Raw genomic sequence first — 16,871 nt, forward strand, 5'->3', positions numbered from 1 at the left:
ACCCTTGGTGTGCTTTTGCCATGTTTGTGCCATCTCTTGTGGTGCTGCCTCATCATAAGCCGATTTTTTTAGCCGGGATTGCGCCCTCTGCTGGTCGACTTTGTTGTTGGGCATCGCTACACTGGGGTCACAGAAGGGCAATTTCATGGAGTCATGACCATTGGTAAGTGTTGCTGAGCTTGACATGATTTCAGCATGTTCAGACATTTCAGTATGTTCACCACAGTTCTGTTTCATGGAATTATGATTATACTGCATAATTAACTTTTCTTCCAGGTTTCCAATTGAGATGCGATTCACCTGCACAGACGTTGTGTCTTGGGCGTCTCCATCTTCTTCATGTCCAAGTGGGCCGAAAATTACCCACCCAAGACGAGTTTGTAGAGCCAAGGGTCCACTACCTTCACTCTTAACTATTTTCCAGGGTTCCAGTGCTCTAGGTGCATTTGCACCAATCAGGAGTCCAATACTTGCATTGATTGGTGTCAGTTCCACTTCTTGTAAGTGAGGCCATTTTTTGAGGTCCTCCATTTGGGGTATGTTGTCTTTTGTGACAGGGATTGACTTTTGACTGTAAACATCTGGCAGTTTCAAGAATGTGTTGTCACTTAAAGCAGCTACTCACATACTTCTCCTGCCCCATTGTTTTCAGCAGTATGTCCATTTTCTGTCCAGGTGCGTTCAGCTGGGCCATTAACGACTCAGTACAAAATGTTGCTGAGCTGCCTGGGTCCAAAAAAGCATATGTCTCAATCACTTTTGTGCTATTATTTAGTTTGACTTTAACTGGCAGAATGGACAGTGCACATTTAGAACCGGCCCCAGTATCACCTTCAGAGTCCAAGGACACAAGTGCATTTGAGACTGACTGGGTTTCATGGTCAGCTGGGGTGTTCTGAGGTTTTGGTTCTATGTGTAGAACTGTTGGGTGGCTCTTACTGCAGGTGCGACATGCCAGCCTTTCTTGACAGTTCCTGCTTATGTGGCCTGGTGTTAAGCATCCAAAGCACACACCTTTGCTCTTCAAAAATTCAATTTTTTCTTTGTTTGATTTCTTTTTGAATGTTGTGCACTCATCAACTATGTGGCTGTCATTGCAAAACAAGCACTGCATTTCACCTGCATTTCCAGCATTGGGTATGTCACTCTGGTGTGGCACCTGAGCAACAGAGGTGGCGAAGCTGCTGCCTTTGGCTTTTCCAGTGGCAGTGGGGGGTGGTGCTAGCCTGGTCCTGACCATCCCATATACTACCATTTCATTTCGTATTATGTCCCAAACTCCAAAACAATCCAATGAATATTTCAAAACTAAAAAGTCTTTTCTTTGTCGTTCTTTCAAATTTTTAAATTACGGTTCCAAAAGTGTCCACCCCGACGTTGCGGGTCATCAAAGAAAGCACCTGTTACTCACGACTTTCGGCGTCTTCTTGATTCGGCTTCCAAATTCCAGTAATCCAACAGAAAAGTTCCAAAAGATAATCCAATTCAATTCGATGTCTTCCAAGTTCAATGTCCAAACGAAAAAAGATTTTACTTAATGTATCGGCCTTTTCCAATTTTCCAAAGTTCCAACTTAAAGGCCGTGGGTGGCGTGGGTTCAGTTCAAAGTTTACGCACAAACACAGGTTTCCAAAAAAGGGGTCTTGTTTATTCCAACGAAAAAGTCTTCATTTTCAACAAAGGTTCCATTTTCCAATATCCAAATTCTTATGTGTTAAATGGTAAAATCTTTATATCGCACCAAAACCATGCCACGCCGCCCGACATTGATTCTAAGACAAAATTAGAGTGGCGGGCGTGACCTAAATACCTGCACCTGCGCTTGGGTAGGCGTCTCCAAAATCACAAGTCTGAGTGCGCTTAAGAAAAAACAGAAATGGCCATGACATACAGCGCTACAGTGTATTGAAACACTAAAGCAGAGCAAATACTTCAAGGGAGAACATGGAGGTGGGAAGTGGGGGTGGGGTGGGGGATGTGAGGTTGAACATGGCTGAAGTTCATATAATTCAAATATGTTATGTAAATTCAATTCAGTCAATCGACTGTATTGACGGAAATAGTGTTAAGCATATCAAAACACCTGTATGTCAGGGGGGTATAGGATATTGGATATACAGTATATCACGAAAGTGAATACACCCCTCACAGTTTTGCAGATTTTTGAGTATATGTTTTCATAGGAAAGCATTACAGAAATGTAACTTTGACACAATGATTAGTGACCTTTTAACAACATATTTAACCGCTTAAATTTCTTGTTCACTCAGAAAAAAAACAAAATACAGCCATTAATGTTTGAACATGTACTCACAAAAGTGAGTACACCCCAGATTAAAATCCGGTACAGAAGGGGCTATGTTGGCTCGAATCGTCTCGAAATGAAGCGAAATGAAAAGGGATGACAAGGGAGGTCATCAGTGTGCGTTTCAACCTTTCTTTGCATTGAACTTTTAAATTTTGAGTCTGCATCTGGCTTAAATAGATTGGTGTGAGATTTGAATGCAATCCTATGGAGAATATCATGATATGCTTCAGTAGTCACAGTGCATGTTGACATGTATGTTTCTTTTAGGTGTATTTCAGATTGCCAATGTTGACAGCATTCATGCATCCCCAAACCATGTCAGTCCCACTACCATGCTTGGCTTATGAGAGGATACACCTTTTTTGTAAAACTCACTTGTTTACCACCACACATGCTTGACACCATCTAAAGCAAATTTGTTTATCTTGGTCTCAAGAGAGATGAACAGACCAAGGATATGAATCACTGGAACCATGTTGTGTGATCTGAAGAGACCAAGATAAACAAATTAGCTTTAGATGGTGTCAAGCATGTGTGGTGGTAAACAAGTGAGTTTTACAAAAAAGGTGTATCCTCTCATAAGCCAAGCATGGTAGTGGGACTGGCATGGTTTGGGGATGCATGAATGCTGTCAACATTGGCAATCTGAAATACACCTAAAAGAAACATGCATGTCAACATGCACTGTGACTACTGAAGCAGATCATGATATTCTCCATAGGATTGCATTCAAATCTCACACCAATCTATTTAAGCCAGATGCAGACTCAAAATTTAAAAGTTCAATGCAAAGAAAGGTTGAAACGCACACTGATGACCTCCCTTGTCATCCCTTTTCATTTCGCTTCATTTCGAGACGATTCGAGCCAACATAGCCCCTTCTCTACCGGATTTTAATCTGGGGTGTACTCACTTTGTGAGTACATGTTCAAACATTAATGGCTGTATTTTGTTTTTTTTCTGAGTAAACAAGAAATTTAAGCACTTAAATATGTTGTTAAGAGGTCACTAATCATTGTGTCAAAGTTACATTTCTGTAATGCTTTCCTCTGAAAAGATATACTCAAAAATCTGCAAAACTGTGAGGGGTGTATTCACTTTCGTGATATACTGTATAGGAATCCTGGCCAGTGCTTAGTAACAACTGCGTAGCTGCGTAGTCAATTTAAATGAAAATGTGGAGCAGCTCCAATCTGTGTTGCTGACTGCACAGTAGAGTAGACAACATTGAGCTTGTTATGCAGGTGCTTGTCTTTCATGCAGAGCAGTTGCAAACTGCTGAACGCATCTCATTATGGCACACACACACGCACGCTCACACGCACGCACGCACGCAGGCAAGAACGCACACACACATACACACACGCACCTGCACACACACACACACACACACACACACACACACACACACACACACACACACACACACACACACACACACACACACACACACACACACACACACACACACACACACACACACACACAAACATTCCCTTATTGACTGCCATTTTAGTCAATCTCTTGTACAGTGTAATCTGCTGCATAACAGCTCTGGCTGTACACATTTCTTGTATTCCATTAATCCCCCCCCGTTTGTGCTTCAATTAAGCTAATAAGTCCACCGTTTACTAATAGGTTGCAATCAATTTATTCTTTCTTGCCTTTTGGTGGCTTGACCTCATTAGCAAGTGCAGACTTGCAGTTACTTCAGCTCAATGAAATTGACTTAAAAATTGTATTAATTTGAATGCGAGGCTATACAAGCTGACCTCAAATGGTTAGACTGTGTATTGGGACTTCGTTGTCATGCATAAGCAAATCACTGCATGCAGAAAGCTCAGAGGACCTGAAGCACTTTGCTTCTCAGCACGCTGTCAAAGTATCCCTGACCATTATGAAAATTACCCAATTATCGGAGCTGAGTAAAACTTTGTGGTAAATATTGTGACTCTTTAAGGGCGCGTGCGTGTGTACAAGCATTCTCATTTGTGCCAAGTTATTTCACTCTGTGTGTGTGTGTGTGTGTGTGTGTGTGTGCGTGCGTGCGTGCGTGCGTGCGTGCGTCCGCGCATATGTGTGTGAGTGTGAGTTGGTGTATGTACAGTACACGCTGGTGTTTGCGTCTGTGTGTGTGTGTGTGTGAGAGAGAGAGAAAGAGAGAGAGAGAGAAGAACAAGCGTGCATGTGTGTGTGTGGTGTTTATTTTGTGTGTGTGTGTGCACACATGCAAGTCTGTATTTTAATGCGTGCGACAGCAAGTCTGAATAATACCGTATACGCACACATGCTGTATATGCATGCAGCGCCACTGATAAAGAGGCGACATAAGCAGCACGGCCTGCCACAGTACAGCATGTGCAGCGAGGGGCTTTGATACCATCAGTATACACCTCACTCCATGCATCAGCAGAAAGCTGCAGGATGTACACTATATACAGTACAGTACAGTACTTGATGCTGTTCCCTCCATACATACATGCGTGTGCGTGTGTGTGTGTGTGTGTGTGTGTGTGTGTGTGTGTGTGTGTGTGTGTGTGTGTGTGTGTGTGTGTGTGCGTGCGTGTGCGTGTGCGTGTGTGTGTTTGCACATAATGGCATTGCTATGTGTGAGATAAGGGGGGCTGTACAGGAAGAGAATATATGAAAAAAGAGAGAGTCTACTGGGGAGTGCTGCATGACACATTTTCTGCAGATTGAGATACTGTATGTATGACAAGTAAATCCCATGCGCCATCGTGGGAAGGAAGGAAGGAAGGAAGGAAATCATGAAAAAAAAAAGCCTGATTCAAAACGATGACGCTGCACCTAGAATAATTACTCAGTGAAGGACGTTTTGAAAGTGCTGAGTAGGGGGCCACAGGAACTTATTGCTTTGTCACACCAAGCTGACTGGACTTGGAAATGGAAAAGGACATCCGACCGGGAGTTGCGTTGGGGTGGGATGGGGTGTTGGGTTGGTGGGCTTAACTTCCTGCTGCAGGTATGTGTACTATAAGCGTACCCCAACTGCAGTGCAGACACACTGACATCCATTGGGAGGGGTGTACTGTATGCCACCATTCCCTATGCATGTTTCAGGTTTTAGTCGTTGGCACCCTACAGCATGTAACCCTATACAGACACACTGCATCCAAAGGGGATGGGGGTGTATGCCCCCCTGCTCCATTCCCTATGCCTGTTTCCGGTTTCATGCCCCTCTCCACCTCCCTTTCCAGGATTTACATGACAGCTTTAGAGACTAGGTACTCCTCTGGGGGGGTCAGAGGAGAGAGAGAGAGAGAGAGAGAGAGAGAGAGAGAGAGAGAGAGAGAGAGAGAGAGAGAGAGGCTCCTCAGCAGACTGCAGTATCTGCACTGCCTCAGGCCCCTTTTTAGCGCTGACATCATCTGCAGCCACCAGGAGGCCACTCTTCTCCTCCTCCTCCTCCTCCTCTTTCCTTCATTCCTTTTTTTTCTTTCCTTCTTTCTTTCCACGCAGGCAGTCTTTCCGGTTAGTCCCTGTTAATGGCTGGAAGTTGAGGCTAAAAGCCCCCTGTGCCTGATAAGAGGCGGGCGAGAGGCAGGGGAGAGAGAGAGAGGCAGTATCACCGGGGGCCAGCACGGCTGATTGGGGCTGTGGTGAGGGAACGATGGCTAAAAATAAAAACAAATGGAGAACGAAAAAAAAAATCCCAGATGATATCATCTGCCATGTGTGTGTGTGCTTTGCCGACAGTGGAGACCGGTACTGTAGCTTGGCAAGCGCGTGGGGACGTGGCATCGGAGACTCGACACGACACGAACCGGCGCCACACTTTTGAGGAAAATGTAGCGATGCCCTTTTCACCAGGAGGACAAGTGGCTTTGACATGGATGTCGAAGAAGTAATTGTTGATATCCGGTGTCAGGGGATATAGAATGTGTTCTGGCAAGCCGGAAGGAGAGAAGACATCCTGAAGCAACAGAGTGAATTGCATTTAAGCCCATCTATACCCCACAGCATTCTGGTTTTTAACCTGGAAAGAGTGTTGACCTTGAAACCACGAGATAGCAACCATTGAACATACTATGGTAAAGTAATGCCAAATACATAAGTGGTTAGCTGCAGGAACCTATTGAGGTATCACAAGTGATTTGATAGGGGCACTAGTCTCTCTCTCTCCCTCTCCCTCTCTCTCTCTCTCTCTCTCTGTCTCTCTCTCTCTCTCTCTGTCTCTCTCTCTCTTTCCCCCCATCACTTTTTGTCCTAGCCCAAGTCAATTCCTCCCCGACCCAACTCCTACTGTCCCATCATGCCCATGGCTCATTGTGTCCCGGTAAGATGGATGCCCAGTGTGGTGAGGGCAGATGGCCGTGATGCCTCTGTGTGTACGCACACTTTGCAGATTAGCATCCCGCCTGGGCATCACATCTGATGAGGCGCAGCTCGAGGAGGGGGGAGAAGGAGGAATGAGTGTGGGGGAGAGAGAGAGAGCGTCCCTTCCATTTGCATGTGTAACGTGCCTGCTGCCTTGCTTTGTGTGGTGGGCCAGCTAAGCCATACGTGTAAACACTGGGGATTCGTGATTTTTTTTTGTGCTTGTGTTAAATTTCTTGGATAGGTCCAGAGGGCAGTGGTGCACTGCACGTGAGTCTTTGAAAGCAATCCTGGGCCATATTCCCATGAGGTCCCTGCTGTTTACCATTATTTCGATCTGACAATATGGTGATTTGTTTTGGTTTTGTTTGTTTTTAATGTAATAGCATGGAGGTAACGTGCTGGTGGCCGTGCATTTCAATGAAAGTAGACTGCTTTTTCCCCTCTCTGTCTATGGTAGGGGGGGGGGGGATAATCATCAAGTTCAAAATTTCAACACGCCCATTTGGGACATGATTAACACTATAAATACAAGAACTTTGACACCAAAAGTAACTCTGTATCTTGAAAATAACCCCCACACCCTTGAAAATGAAAAAAAAGAACCCAAAAGTGGCATTTTCTGCCCATTCCGCCTGGTATGCATAAGCTATTTTTACTGTTTGCTTATATACCGTTGCATAAATGCTTTCAAATCCATTCGATATTTAATTAAAACTATTAGAAGAAATGTTACACCTCAAAGTGACTCTGTATCTTGAAAATAACCCCCCCACCTCTGTTTAAAATTAAAAAAAGAACACAAAAACAGTTTTTACCTGTTCTGCCCTTTGTATGCATTCACTATTCTTACAGTCTGCCAATACTGTATATATTACAGGCTCTAGGCCCAATAAGAGGACATGCAACATTGGTGAATTCAGGTAAATTGGGCGACTTTGGGCCATTCACTTGCAAAAAAGTGGCCCAATTGCCCTGAATTCTCCATACATGAAAATAGACATCAAAAGAAGGAGAGAGGGGAGAAATCTTGCATAAGCATGTACAAAATACCATCAGTCATGACAGTCTTAAGAGGCAGCCATACCAATGCTTCCACATTCATGATTGATATCTGACAGAGCTGCATCTGGGGCTTGTGAGAATCCTTATAATACAGTTTTGAGACAGCTTTCCAGACGACAAATGAACTTAAACATCAATTTCTTAAAGAGAGCCTGTGGAGTACTTAGTCCTGTCCTGAGTGACAAATTATTTAACTAGCACTGCAACTTCTAGTTTTTTTCAGCAATATAGTTAAGCAATCATTATACTAAGTTACTTCATTATGCTACTTGGAATTTACGCAGGGTATTTTTTGTAGCTGACCCATATTGGGGCTGCATACATAGGAGTACAGTAAGCAAGTTTACTTTCACATCATCAGAACAAACTTGTCTTACTAACATATTTGCCTGGACATGCAACACTCACCTCTGTCTATAGCATCATCTCCCAACTTCTCAGTGATAATGTGCCCAAGATATTTTGTACTGCTTGATTGCCCTGGCAGATAAAACGTTAGAACTTTATACTCTTCCTTGGCTATATATATCAACACAGCACTATTTTTTTTGCATTATACTGTACATCAAACTCAACCCCATGCTCAGAACACACATTCAGGAGTTGCTGAAACCCAACAGTGCTGGGGGACATAATAGCCAGATCATCTGCATATATCAAATGGTTTAAAACAGTGTTTCCTATCAGCCATGCTGTCTTACACCTCCCCAGTTGTTTGGAGAGGTTGTCCATGTATTGGTTGAACAAGGCTGTAGATAGGAGTCCCCCTTGTCTAACTCCATTGCCTACACAGAAAGGAGTAGATAGGCTATTTCCACATTTCACCAGCATATGTTGATTCTCATACCAGTAAACCAGAATACGTATGATGCACCTGAAGCTTTTCCACAATTAGAGACAGACTTAAGGACTCAATTAACTGTAGAGCTGGCCTTATGCTGCCTGTAAAGGGGTGGGGAACCTTTTTCATTCAAATTGCCACTTCGAATTGCTCCAAGGGCCGTAAAAGTCCTCCAAGGGCCGTAACTATGAACGCAAACCAGGATTTCCCCCTGCACTTAAGGCCTATATTGTAGCCACCTTTACAAACAGACCCCACCTTCTCTAGGTCCCCTGAATATATCTTAATTGTGTTGCAAATGGAAATTTCAAGATTCCTTTACAAAATATGTCACAGTTCATATGAAGCTGCATAATATTGAAATTATGTCAGGGGCCGCATAAAACAGCCTCAAGACATAGGTTCCCCACCCCTGTTCTAGTATATGGCACTGTATACCCTTGTAGTATCCTTGTCAAAGACCTTATCAGATTCCCCAGCACTTTTCCAACGTCCAAACATAGTGTTGCCTACTTCAATCACAGCTGAGCTCGCCTCACTGATAGAAAATGGCTGTCTGCTTGGGGATTTCAATAGTTTGCTTGCAGTCAACCAGCAGCCACAATGTAATATGTAAATGTACCTTATCACATTAGAACATTGCAATATCTGACAGGTGAACCAAAGTATTCTCTCAAGATATGTATATGTATCTTTAATGCTAAAAGGGGGAAAACAGGGCAAAAAACATGTCCGATTTAGTTTTTTGGGTGGGGTGGGGGGTTTATTTCATGATGGGTACCAACTTCCAATACAAAATATCTCTCAAATGACCCAATGCACCATCCCTGAAGTGGGCGTAATCATTTTCCAAAATTTTGATTTTTAGGCCATTTATCCCCCCCCCCTATCTATGGTGATGAAACATCAGTTGTGTTGGAGTGATGGGCAAGCATGAGTCTCAGCTGTGGAGAGACATGGTCTTTTGCTCGTGAGGGTAGTCTTGTAAGTATTGTTTTTCCTTTAAGCGTGGGTCACTCTTTCATTTGCAATTAATCATATTTTAAAACCTCTGATACATATTTCAGTGATTTGAAATCTGTTTTGCATAATGAAGACCCATGTCTTTTTGATAGATTCATTTCATTTCATTGCTGTGATAAAGTTTTATAATGGATATCACTTAGCCGCAACATATGCAGACCCCTTTAGGAGATCTGTTTCTGCAGTGATCATAAGGCAATAAATCACCTCAAACATAAATTATGTCTGCAAAGTCACTTAAGATTTCCTGTGAGCCTGCATATGTTAATCCAGTGAAGCAGAGATATGTTCAGCGTACTAAAAAAGAAAAAAAAGATTGCCCACTCTTAGTCGCCCCATATCTTCGCTATTACCTTGGTTTCAATCTTGACACGCAGCCGGAATATTGTCCTTTATCTGCTCCTATCAGATGTAATGAATGTACTGCCCCAAAGGTGAGGCCCGGTAATTGATTAAAGGCCGTAATGTTTTCGCCTTGGTGCGTGGACATCGTTGGGGAACATCAAAGTCCCAACGCGGCCGGGCACGCAAAGCTTCATTTCCCGGCGGTTAATGAGGAGACGGGCAGCCGAGAGGGAGAGGGAGAGTGCTTCTGGGTCGCACTGGGAACACGGAGAGGTGAGGTCACTTCAAAGACGCGATAATGACGGATTAAGTGTATATCACAGACACCGTTTGAGGCGGCGGCGGCCACATACACAACCCCATTTCAGTTTTTCTTTTTTATCCTAATGAGAAAATGGATGTTGGTTCCATGTAAGGTGAAGTGAAGGATTTATCCAAGGGTTTGTTGCCTGGTTGTTAAATGTCAGTCGGCGTGACATTGTGTGTGTGTTTTAAAGAAACCAATGCAATTTTGTAAGATACTGAGCAAAGATACTGTGAGCCATCCTGCACTGTGGTAGCTTTTGAGCTTGAATAGTTACAGATAACCAGGGGGTATATTTGTGAGCTGGTGTGATAGCATAAAAAAATATGTGGGATTAAAAATTCCTAGGTGTGGAAAGACTCGCTCAAGTGTCACAGATCCGTGTTTTTATTTTATGTGCCCACCACCAGAGAAGAGGATATAAGAGGGTTTTTACCCACAAGGCCTCTCTTCATGGTGACCTTTGCCATCTGTCACCTTTGCCATTCCAGAGCCTCTCTTCTGGTTTATGCCAAGATCACTTACCTGCCGACAGAAAGCACTTAAGCTCATAAGTGGGCTTGTAGTGATTTATGCACCTCTAAGGCATAGTGAGTGCAGCCTACTTGGAGAGAAATGAGGTGTCATTAAGCAAAAAGAGCTACAAACAATTTCGTGTAAAAAATGATATTGGCCACTTTAAATCTGGAATCATATTATGCCACCATGTCGAATCTAAAGTGGATGAGCTTGTTACCGTGGGGAGGAAGACACACTGACCACACACTTTGTTTTCGGATGACGCCCACTCGCCGTGATTTATGTGGCCATCTCTGTAATTGTTTCTCTAACGCAGTCATAAGTTACTGTAATATTTATTGACTAGACGGGAGCCGAAGAACGCATGTTGTCATATCACAGCGCGGGCGGCCCACCATGTCCCCTCAATATGCTTAGCTACCATTACACATTAAGAGGCTACTTGACGTCGCCCTCTGCATCACGCGCTAATCTTGTTAGCAGTCCTCAACAAACAAAAGTGCTAAAGCCAGTGCAACAGGGCCATGCGACATGTCCCTCATCCATCCCTTTATCCGCCAGCCTTAATATACAGCATAATTCATCAGCAGACTGGTTCCTTTCCTTCCAGGTTGTTATGGTTGACGCCGAAGCCAAAGTGAACACACCTCTATGGGGTGTGTGTATGTGTGTAGATGTGTGTGTGTGTGTGTGTGTGTGTGTGTGTGTGTGGCAAGAGGCATGTGGTCCCCACGTGATTTACTTCATTGAGCGGCGTTGGCTGAAAGTGTGAGGAGGAAATGGGGATTAAATGCGGCCACCCCCTTCCACTCCAACTGCCCCCTCTCCCAGCCACGCCACCCTCCACCACCAACCAACCCACCACCCCTATTCCCGAGCAGGGGGAAATCACCCCTCATTCTGCTGCAGGCACCGGGGTGGCGCTCATTACACCTGGGCTCTCCCATGTTTAATTGGCCTCATTAAGTGATTAACTTCGCAAATTTACCTCTCGCCTCAAGGGCACGTCGCCGAGCGGCAGTAGATCAAGCTGCCGCTGCCTCCCGAAGTCACTCCATTAAACCCGAAGCCGAAGCCGGCCTTGTCGGCGCCAGAGCAGAGGAACCCGATCACCAAAACCCAAAGAGTTTTAAAGGACGACTTTCAAATTGGCAGGTTGTCCTTATCAGTCATTACCTCACTTTTCTGACCCAGATAAATATTTTAGGGGTGAACGTCAACGCAAAGCTGATTTAGCTGAATCTCTGCTATATGTTTCGTGTGCGTGATAGATAGATATTACTACTGTATAGAGGACACACAATTGGATGAGTTGAAGGAAGAGCGCCACATAGCTCTGAGGTATGAGGGTATTTGTTCTTTAATATTGCACATTCTTGTCCTTGGGGAGTGGAACAAATGAAGAATAGATGAAAAGCAAGGGCTGTTATTATTTTTCTTGAAAGTTCACTTTAAGTTGTCATCATTGACTCTGCGAGAGCTGCCACGGTCGCCGTGACAGACAAATGAAATGCCAGGTAAAGTGGCAATTTAACCGGCAAGCCGCGCGCACTCACAGGCTGAAGGTCCAGCCATAGCGGTCCGGCTTCCTCTTTTAACGACCGGCGTGGCCGCTGGCCTGCCCAGCGCCCGGCAGACGGATGAGGCGGCGGGGAGTGTACAAATTGGATCCATCATTTTTCATGCGCGCAGTGACATCCCCGTCAGCCAATTCCACTCTGATAGCCTCTCTCAGGGATCATTGATATCTGCATTAGAGACCTTTGTTAAAGGTCTCATCTAAATGCATTGAAAAATGCCCGGCTCTCCTCCTGTGTGTACTTCCTGCTGAAGAAGCAAGGCGCTCCTCCAGGCTCGCCGAGCCGCCTTCGGAATTGCAGACTTGGCTCTGTCTACATTAAGGTTAGTTTGGGAAGGGGGAGCAGCCGATGTGGTGTCAGTGAACTTTGAGGAAAACAAGTGGGGTGCGTGTGTGGGGAGGTGGGGATGGGGATGGGGGGGATGTAGGATTGTGGTGTTATGGGGGAGGATGACAACAACATCAACAGCAGCAGCAGCAGCAGCAGCAGCAGCGGCAACAGCCTAGCTGGATGCAAAGGCAGGGTTCTGCAAATCCACAGGCTTAGGATGGAGCTTTGCTGACAAGACTCCGATTTGTCAACCTGACTTTTGCTTTGACACCCTGAAGCAAATCAGTCCATCAATCATTGTTTGTGTCAAATGCATTCAATTTGATTGTGTGTGTAGCCTAAATGTTGAGGTGGTTGCTCATCAACCAGAATTTTTTGAAAAATATATAAATGCATAAATATATATAAATAAGTATAGCACAGAAAATGTCTCAAAGTATGGCCCTTGGCTAAAAGACTATACGGGAACATAAAACCACATTACGCCTTTCAAGACTATTGCAGCACTGTGTCGCACATACAAATGGACATGTCCTCAGTGATTTTATGCTACTTCCATTAAATGTCACAGGATGAATAGGCATGATTTAAAAGTAAGGTTAGAAGAGGCAGAACAAGCCTTTTCTTTTAAAATAAATATATACTGTTTTATCGACTCGCTCTCAGAGGCCTGTGTGCGGTCCGGGAGAGTGGATTTCCATTTAACAGAGCACTACAAACGAACTCCATTTAAAAGCTCAGCCTCAAAAGTCTTGCCACAGAGAGTACTTGCACTTCAGAATTGCTTCAGAGTGAACTCTGACTTGCGCCTCAGATCCTAAATGAGTCATTTGCTATTCCCGTCTCTCTTACGGTCCGGGCTGAATGAGACACAACGGAATTGATCGAGTTGTCGCCGGCAGAGCTCGACCAGTGTCACTGTGCATTCGCCGCAGCCCGGCACAACAAGCCTCTGGTCCGAGGTTCAATTTTCTCCCCTGATCAAAGAGCCACTTGAGCTTCGAGAAGTCTGGCCCCATACACTTGATTTGAAATTACCCCAACAGTGCTCTCCTCCCTGAAACATTCAGTCACAGAATTTACTCGTCCTTTTTTTATGCGGGACAGCAATTTCCACCAGGGAACACGTACGTATAGGTTTGCAGTTCTGGGATAAACCTTTGGACCAATGGAAAATGATCACCCACACCCTCAAGTGTTGTCTGTGTTTTGTCAAAGTGGTTGGACGTGTGAATGAAAACAATGCTGTCTTACCTTCTCCTCTCTCTCGTTCTCTCATTCTCATTCTCTCTCTCTCTCTCTCTCTCTCTCTCTCTCTCTCTCTCTCTCTCTCTCTCTCTCTCTCTCTCTCTCTCTCTCTCTCTCCTCTATCACTGCAGTGAGTCCTGGCCTGGCAACAGTATTTGGTATCATCGGAACGTTCCTTCTACACATGGTGTCAGATGATTGGACTTGAGCTCAGCAGACATCTATCTGGACAGAGGTATCAGTGGCTGACTGTCACAGGAGTTGGAAATAAAGCAGAGGCATCCGGAATGCTCTCCCTCTTGTTGATCGTGGTGTCATTTCTGCAGTCAGGTTGATGGAGAATGGCGACTAGGAAAATAAAAAGTATTTCTGTAAGTGACGGGGAAAATGTAGTCAATACTCTGATTATTTCTGTGGTTCATCACACAGGAATAGAAAACTTTTCCTAAAGGAGACTCAAAGTGAGATATGTCCCTGTGTTTTTGAAGAAGCAGCAGCAGTAGGTAAATATATGCCACCTGTATATGATGGTGTGCCGAAGTAAATAGGGAAGAAAGCGCATAAACAGATGAAATGCTATACAAAAGCAAACATATGACACACAAAAGCCCCTTATCACGCCGGGATAGAATGAGAAATCAGTTCTGGGGTCACGCACAGAAGAAATGGGGTCTTTATGCAGAATGTGCCTCCACAGACAAACACGCACACACATGTATGCACGCACACACATGTATGCACACACGGACACGGACACACACACACACACACACACACACACACACACACACACACACACACACACACACACACACACACACACACACACACTCCAAAGCAAAAGGTAAGGGCAAGGCTTTTACTGCTATTTTCAACCCATCATTATTCCTCATAAATCCAAAACTAGCCCAGACCACTGGCTCTGACAGCATGACTGATGAGTTTGCCGTCGTGAATGTCAAGAGAAATGGTCTCCCGCCCCTTATCTCGCCATTTCTCATTGTGTGTGAGACTTTTGGGGTGTGTGAAGAAATACAGCCATTCTGATGAGCCTTACTCGCCGATAACCCAGGGCATACTGACATACTGTCAGGTGGTGGAGGCAGGAGGGGGGCAGTAGGGATGCTGGGGGTGTGTGGTGGTGGTGGTGGTGGTGGTGATGATGATGATGGCAGTGGCTGGCTGTCAGGGTGTTCAGGTACACCAGGTCTCAATTTGGAGCCCATGATGAATACAGATTTACATGACTATAGAGGAGATTGGGAAACACAGAGCAAAACGACGTAATCATGTTAAATGCCACGCGTACAGAGATATGTAGCATGTCTATTTCAGATGCTGCATGCTCCGCTATGCTGTCTTCTTTCTATGCGAATATTTAAATATTAATGCCATCTGCATGACATCCAAGTTGATACAATGTCCATTATATGCCTCGCATTTGGCATTTGTGCAAAAATGTGTATATCGGCCCCTGGAAATGAAACGAACCCTGGAAATAAAAATAATAAAAAACTCTTTTAGATTTTTCAATCCAAATCCTGCCTTTTTGTATGAATAATGATTTGGAGAACAACTGATGGCACCGGCTTTCTATTATTTTTTTCTCTCCTTTCATGTCAAAATCAATCCTTCCTCATATTATATCCTGTGCCGGTTTTCGCTATGGTTTGTCGAGTTTTGACATACAGTATTTGGCATCTCTGACATATTTAAGTCAGAATGTTTGCTCCGCTATACTCTTGCCAACCCACAGCATGCCTGAAAAATATCTGTCTCCGCTACTTGGGCACCAGATCAAAAAGACTGCTTCCAGGAGAGCCCAAGTGTGGCGAGACACACACTGTGTGTGGAGTTTTTATTTTTTATTTATTTCTTTTATATTTATATATTTTTTAAGAGATATTCCCCTGCACCCTCTGCTGTGAAAGATGGATCCCGGTGGATAGAGGGGGATAATGAGGGCTGAAGCTGGGGTTTAAGCAACAGCTATTAGCCCACCAATTGCATATTTATGAATGCTTTATGAAGCATTTACTGCTCAGTTTCATCAGACCGTTATGTGCACCGACTTGACAGCTTTCCTTTGAGATTAGTCTCAGATACCCCTGTTGATGGCAGCCTGGGCAAACCTGTTTTCTTCCCCATTGCCACGTTGACTAAAACTTTACTCTCTCTCTTGCTCTCCCTCTCTCCCTCTCTCTCTCTCTCTCTCTGAGTCTGCTCTCTCTGTCTTCTCTCGGTGTGCCCAGTTACACAAAAACTGATAGGCATCAGGGAAGAGGCGTTTGTTTACTGCACACCATAGGACAGGCATGATGGAGGCGTGTGTGAGTGTGTGTTTGAGCTGTACGTCTGTTTGGGTGGGGCTGTGTTGCAAGGTGTTTTTGTGCATACCATACGCCTGTGTGTGTGCGTGTGTACGTGCGCTTGTGTGTGTGTGTGTGTGTGTGTAGAGACTGTGAGATGCAAGATGCTGTGTTGCAAGGTGAGTGTGTGCATACCGTGCACTTGTTTGTGTGTGTCTGTATCTGTGTGTGTGTGTGTGTGTGTAGAGAGAGTGAGAGAGAGAGAGATGCAAGGCGCTGTGGTAAATGTCAAGGATGATGAGGTCAGTCAGACTGGCAGCGGCGCTGCCATTACGACAGTCTTCACATGGCATCATCGCAAACTCCCCGACAGCAGCTGCGAGCTTATGGGAATGCTTCCTGAGTCCCGCTGTTTCACAGGATAATCAAATTCAGATGGCTCTGTGGACTTTGAGGACATCCTCTCTCTCTCTCCCTCTGCCCGTTACCGGCGGCATGCTTTTTTTTTTTAAAAGAAGGGGGGAAAAAAACAAGAAAAAAGGAAAGAAACTGCGGAGAGCATGAAATGTCACGCTGGGCCGTCCTCATTGATGGGAGGTGGGGGAATGGCAAATAATTTCGCCAACTCAGTGAAATAATTTTCTGTGCGCTCTTCAAAGCC

The 16,871-nt window shown here is 44.6% G+C and overlaps 1 protein-coding gene across 3 annotated transcripts in view; it reads left to right on the forward strand.

Moving 5' to 3' along the window:
- The window catches only part of LOC134435241 (doublecortin domain-containing protein 2), a 145,263-nt gene that overhangs the window by 28,612 nt on the left and 99,780 nt on the right, over positions 1-16,871 (forward strand). The window contains exon 13 of one of the 3 annotated variants that reach the window (XM_063184119.1): positions 14,033-14,194. The exons of the other annotated variants lie outside the window; for them this stretch is intronic. Coding sequence (XP_063040189.1) covers positions 14,033-14,035 — 3 coding nt within the window. The 3' untranslated portion in view covers positions 14,036-14,194. Of the gene's footprint in view, positions 1-14,032; positions 14,195-16,871 lie in introns of those variants that run through there. 3 annotated transcript variants of the gene reach the window in all.

The sequence above is a fragment of the Engraulis encrasicolus genome, chromosome 19 (genome assembly GCF_034702125.1).
Source record: "Engraulis encrasicolus isolate BLACKSEA-1 chromosome 19, IST_EnEncr_1.0, whole genome shotgun sequence".
Taxonomy (NCBI): Eukaryota; Metazoa; Chordata; class Actinopteri; order Clupeiformes; family Engraulidae; genus Engraulis; species Engraulis encrasicolus.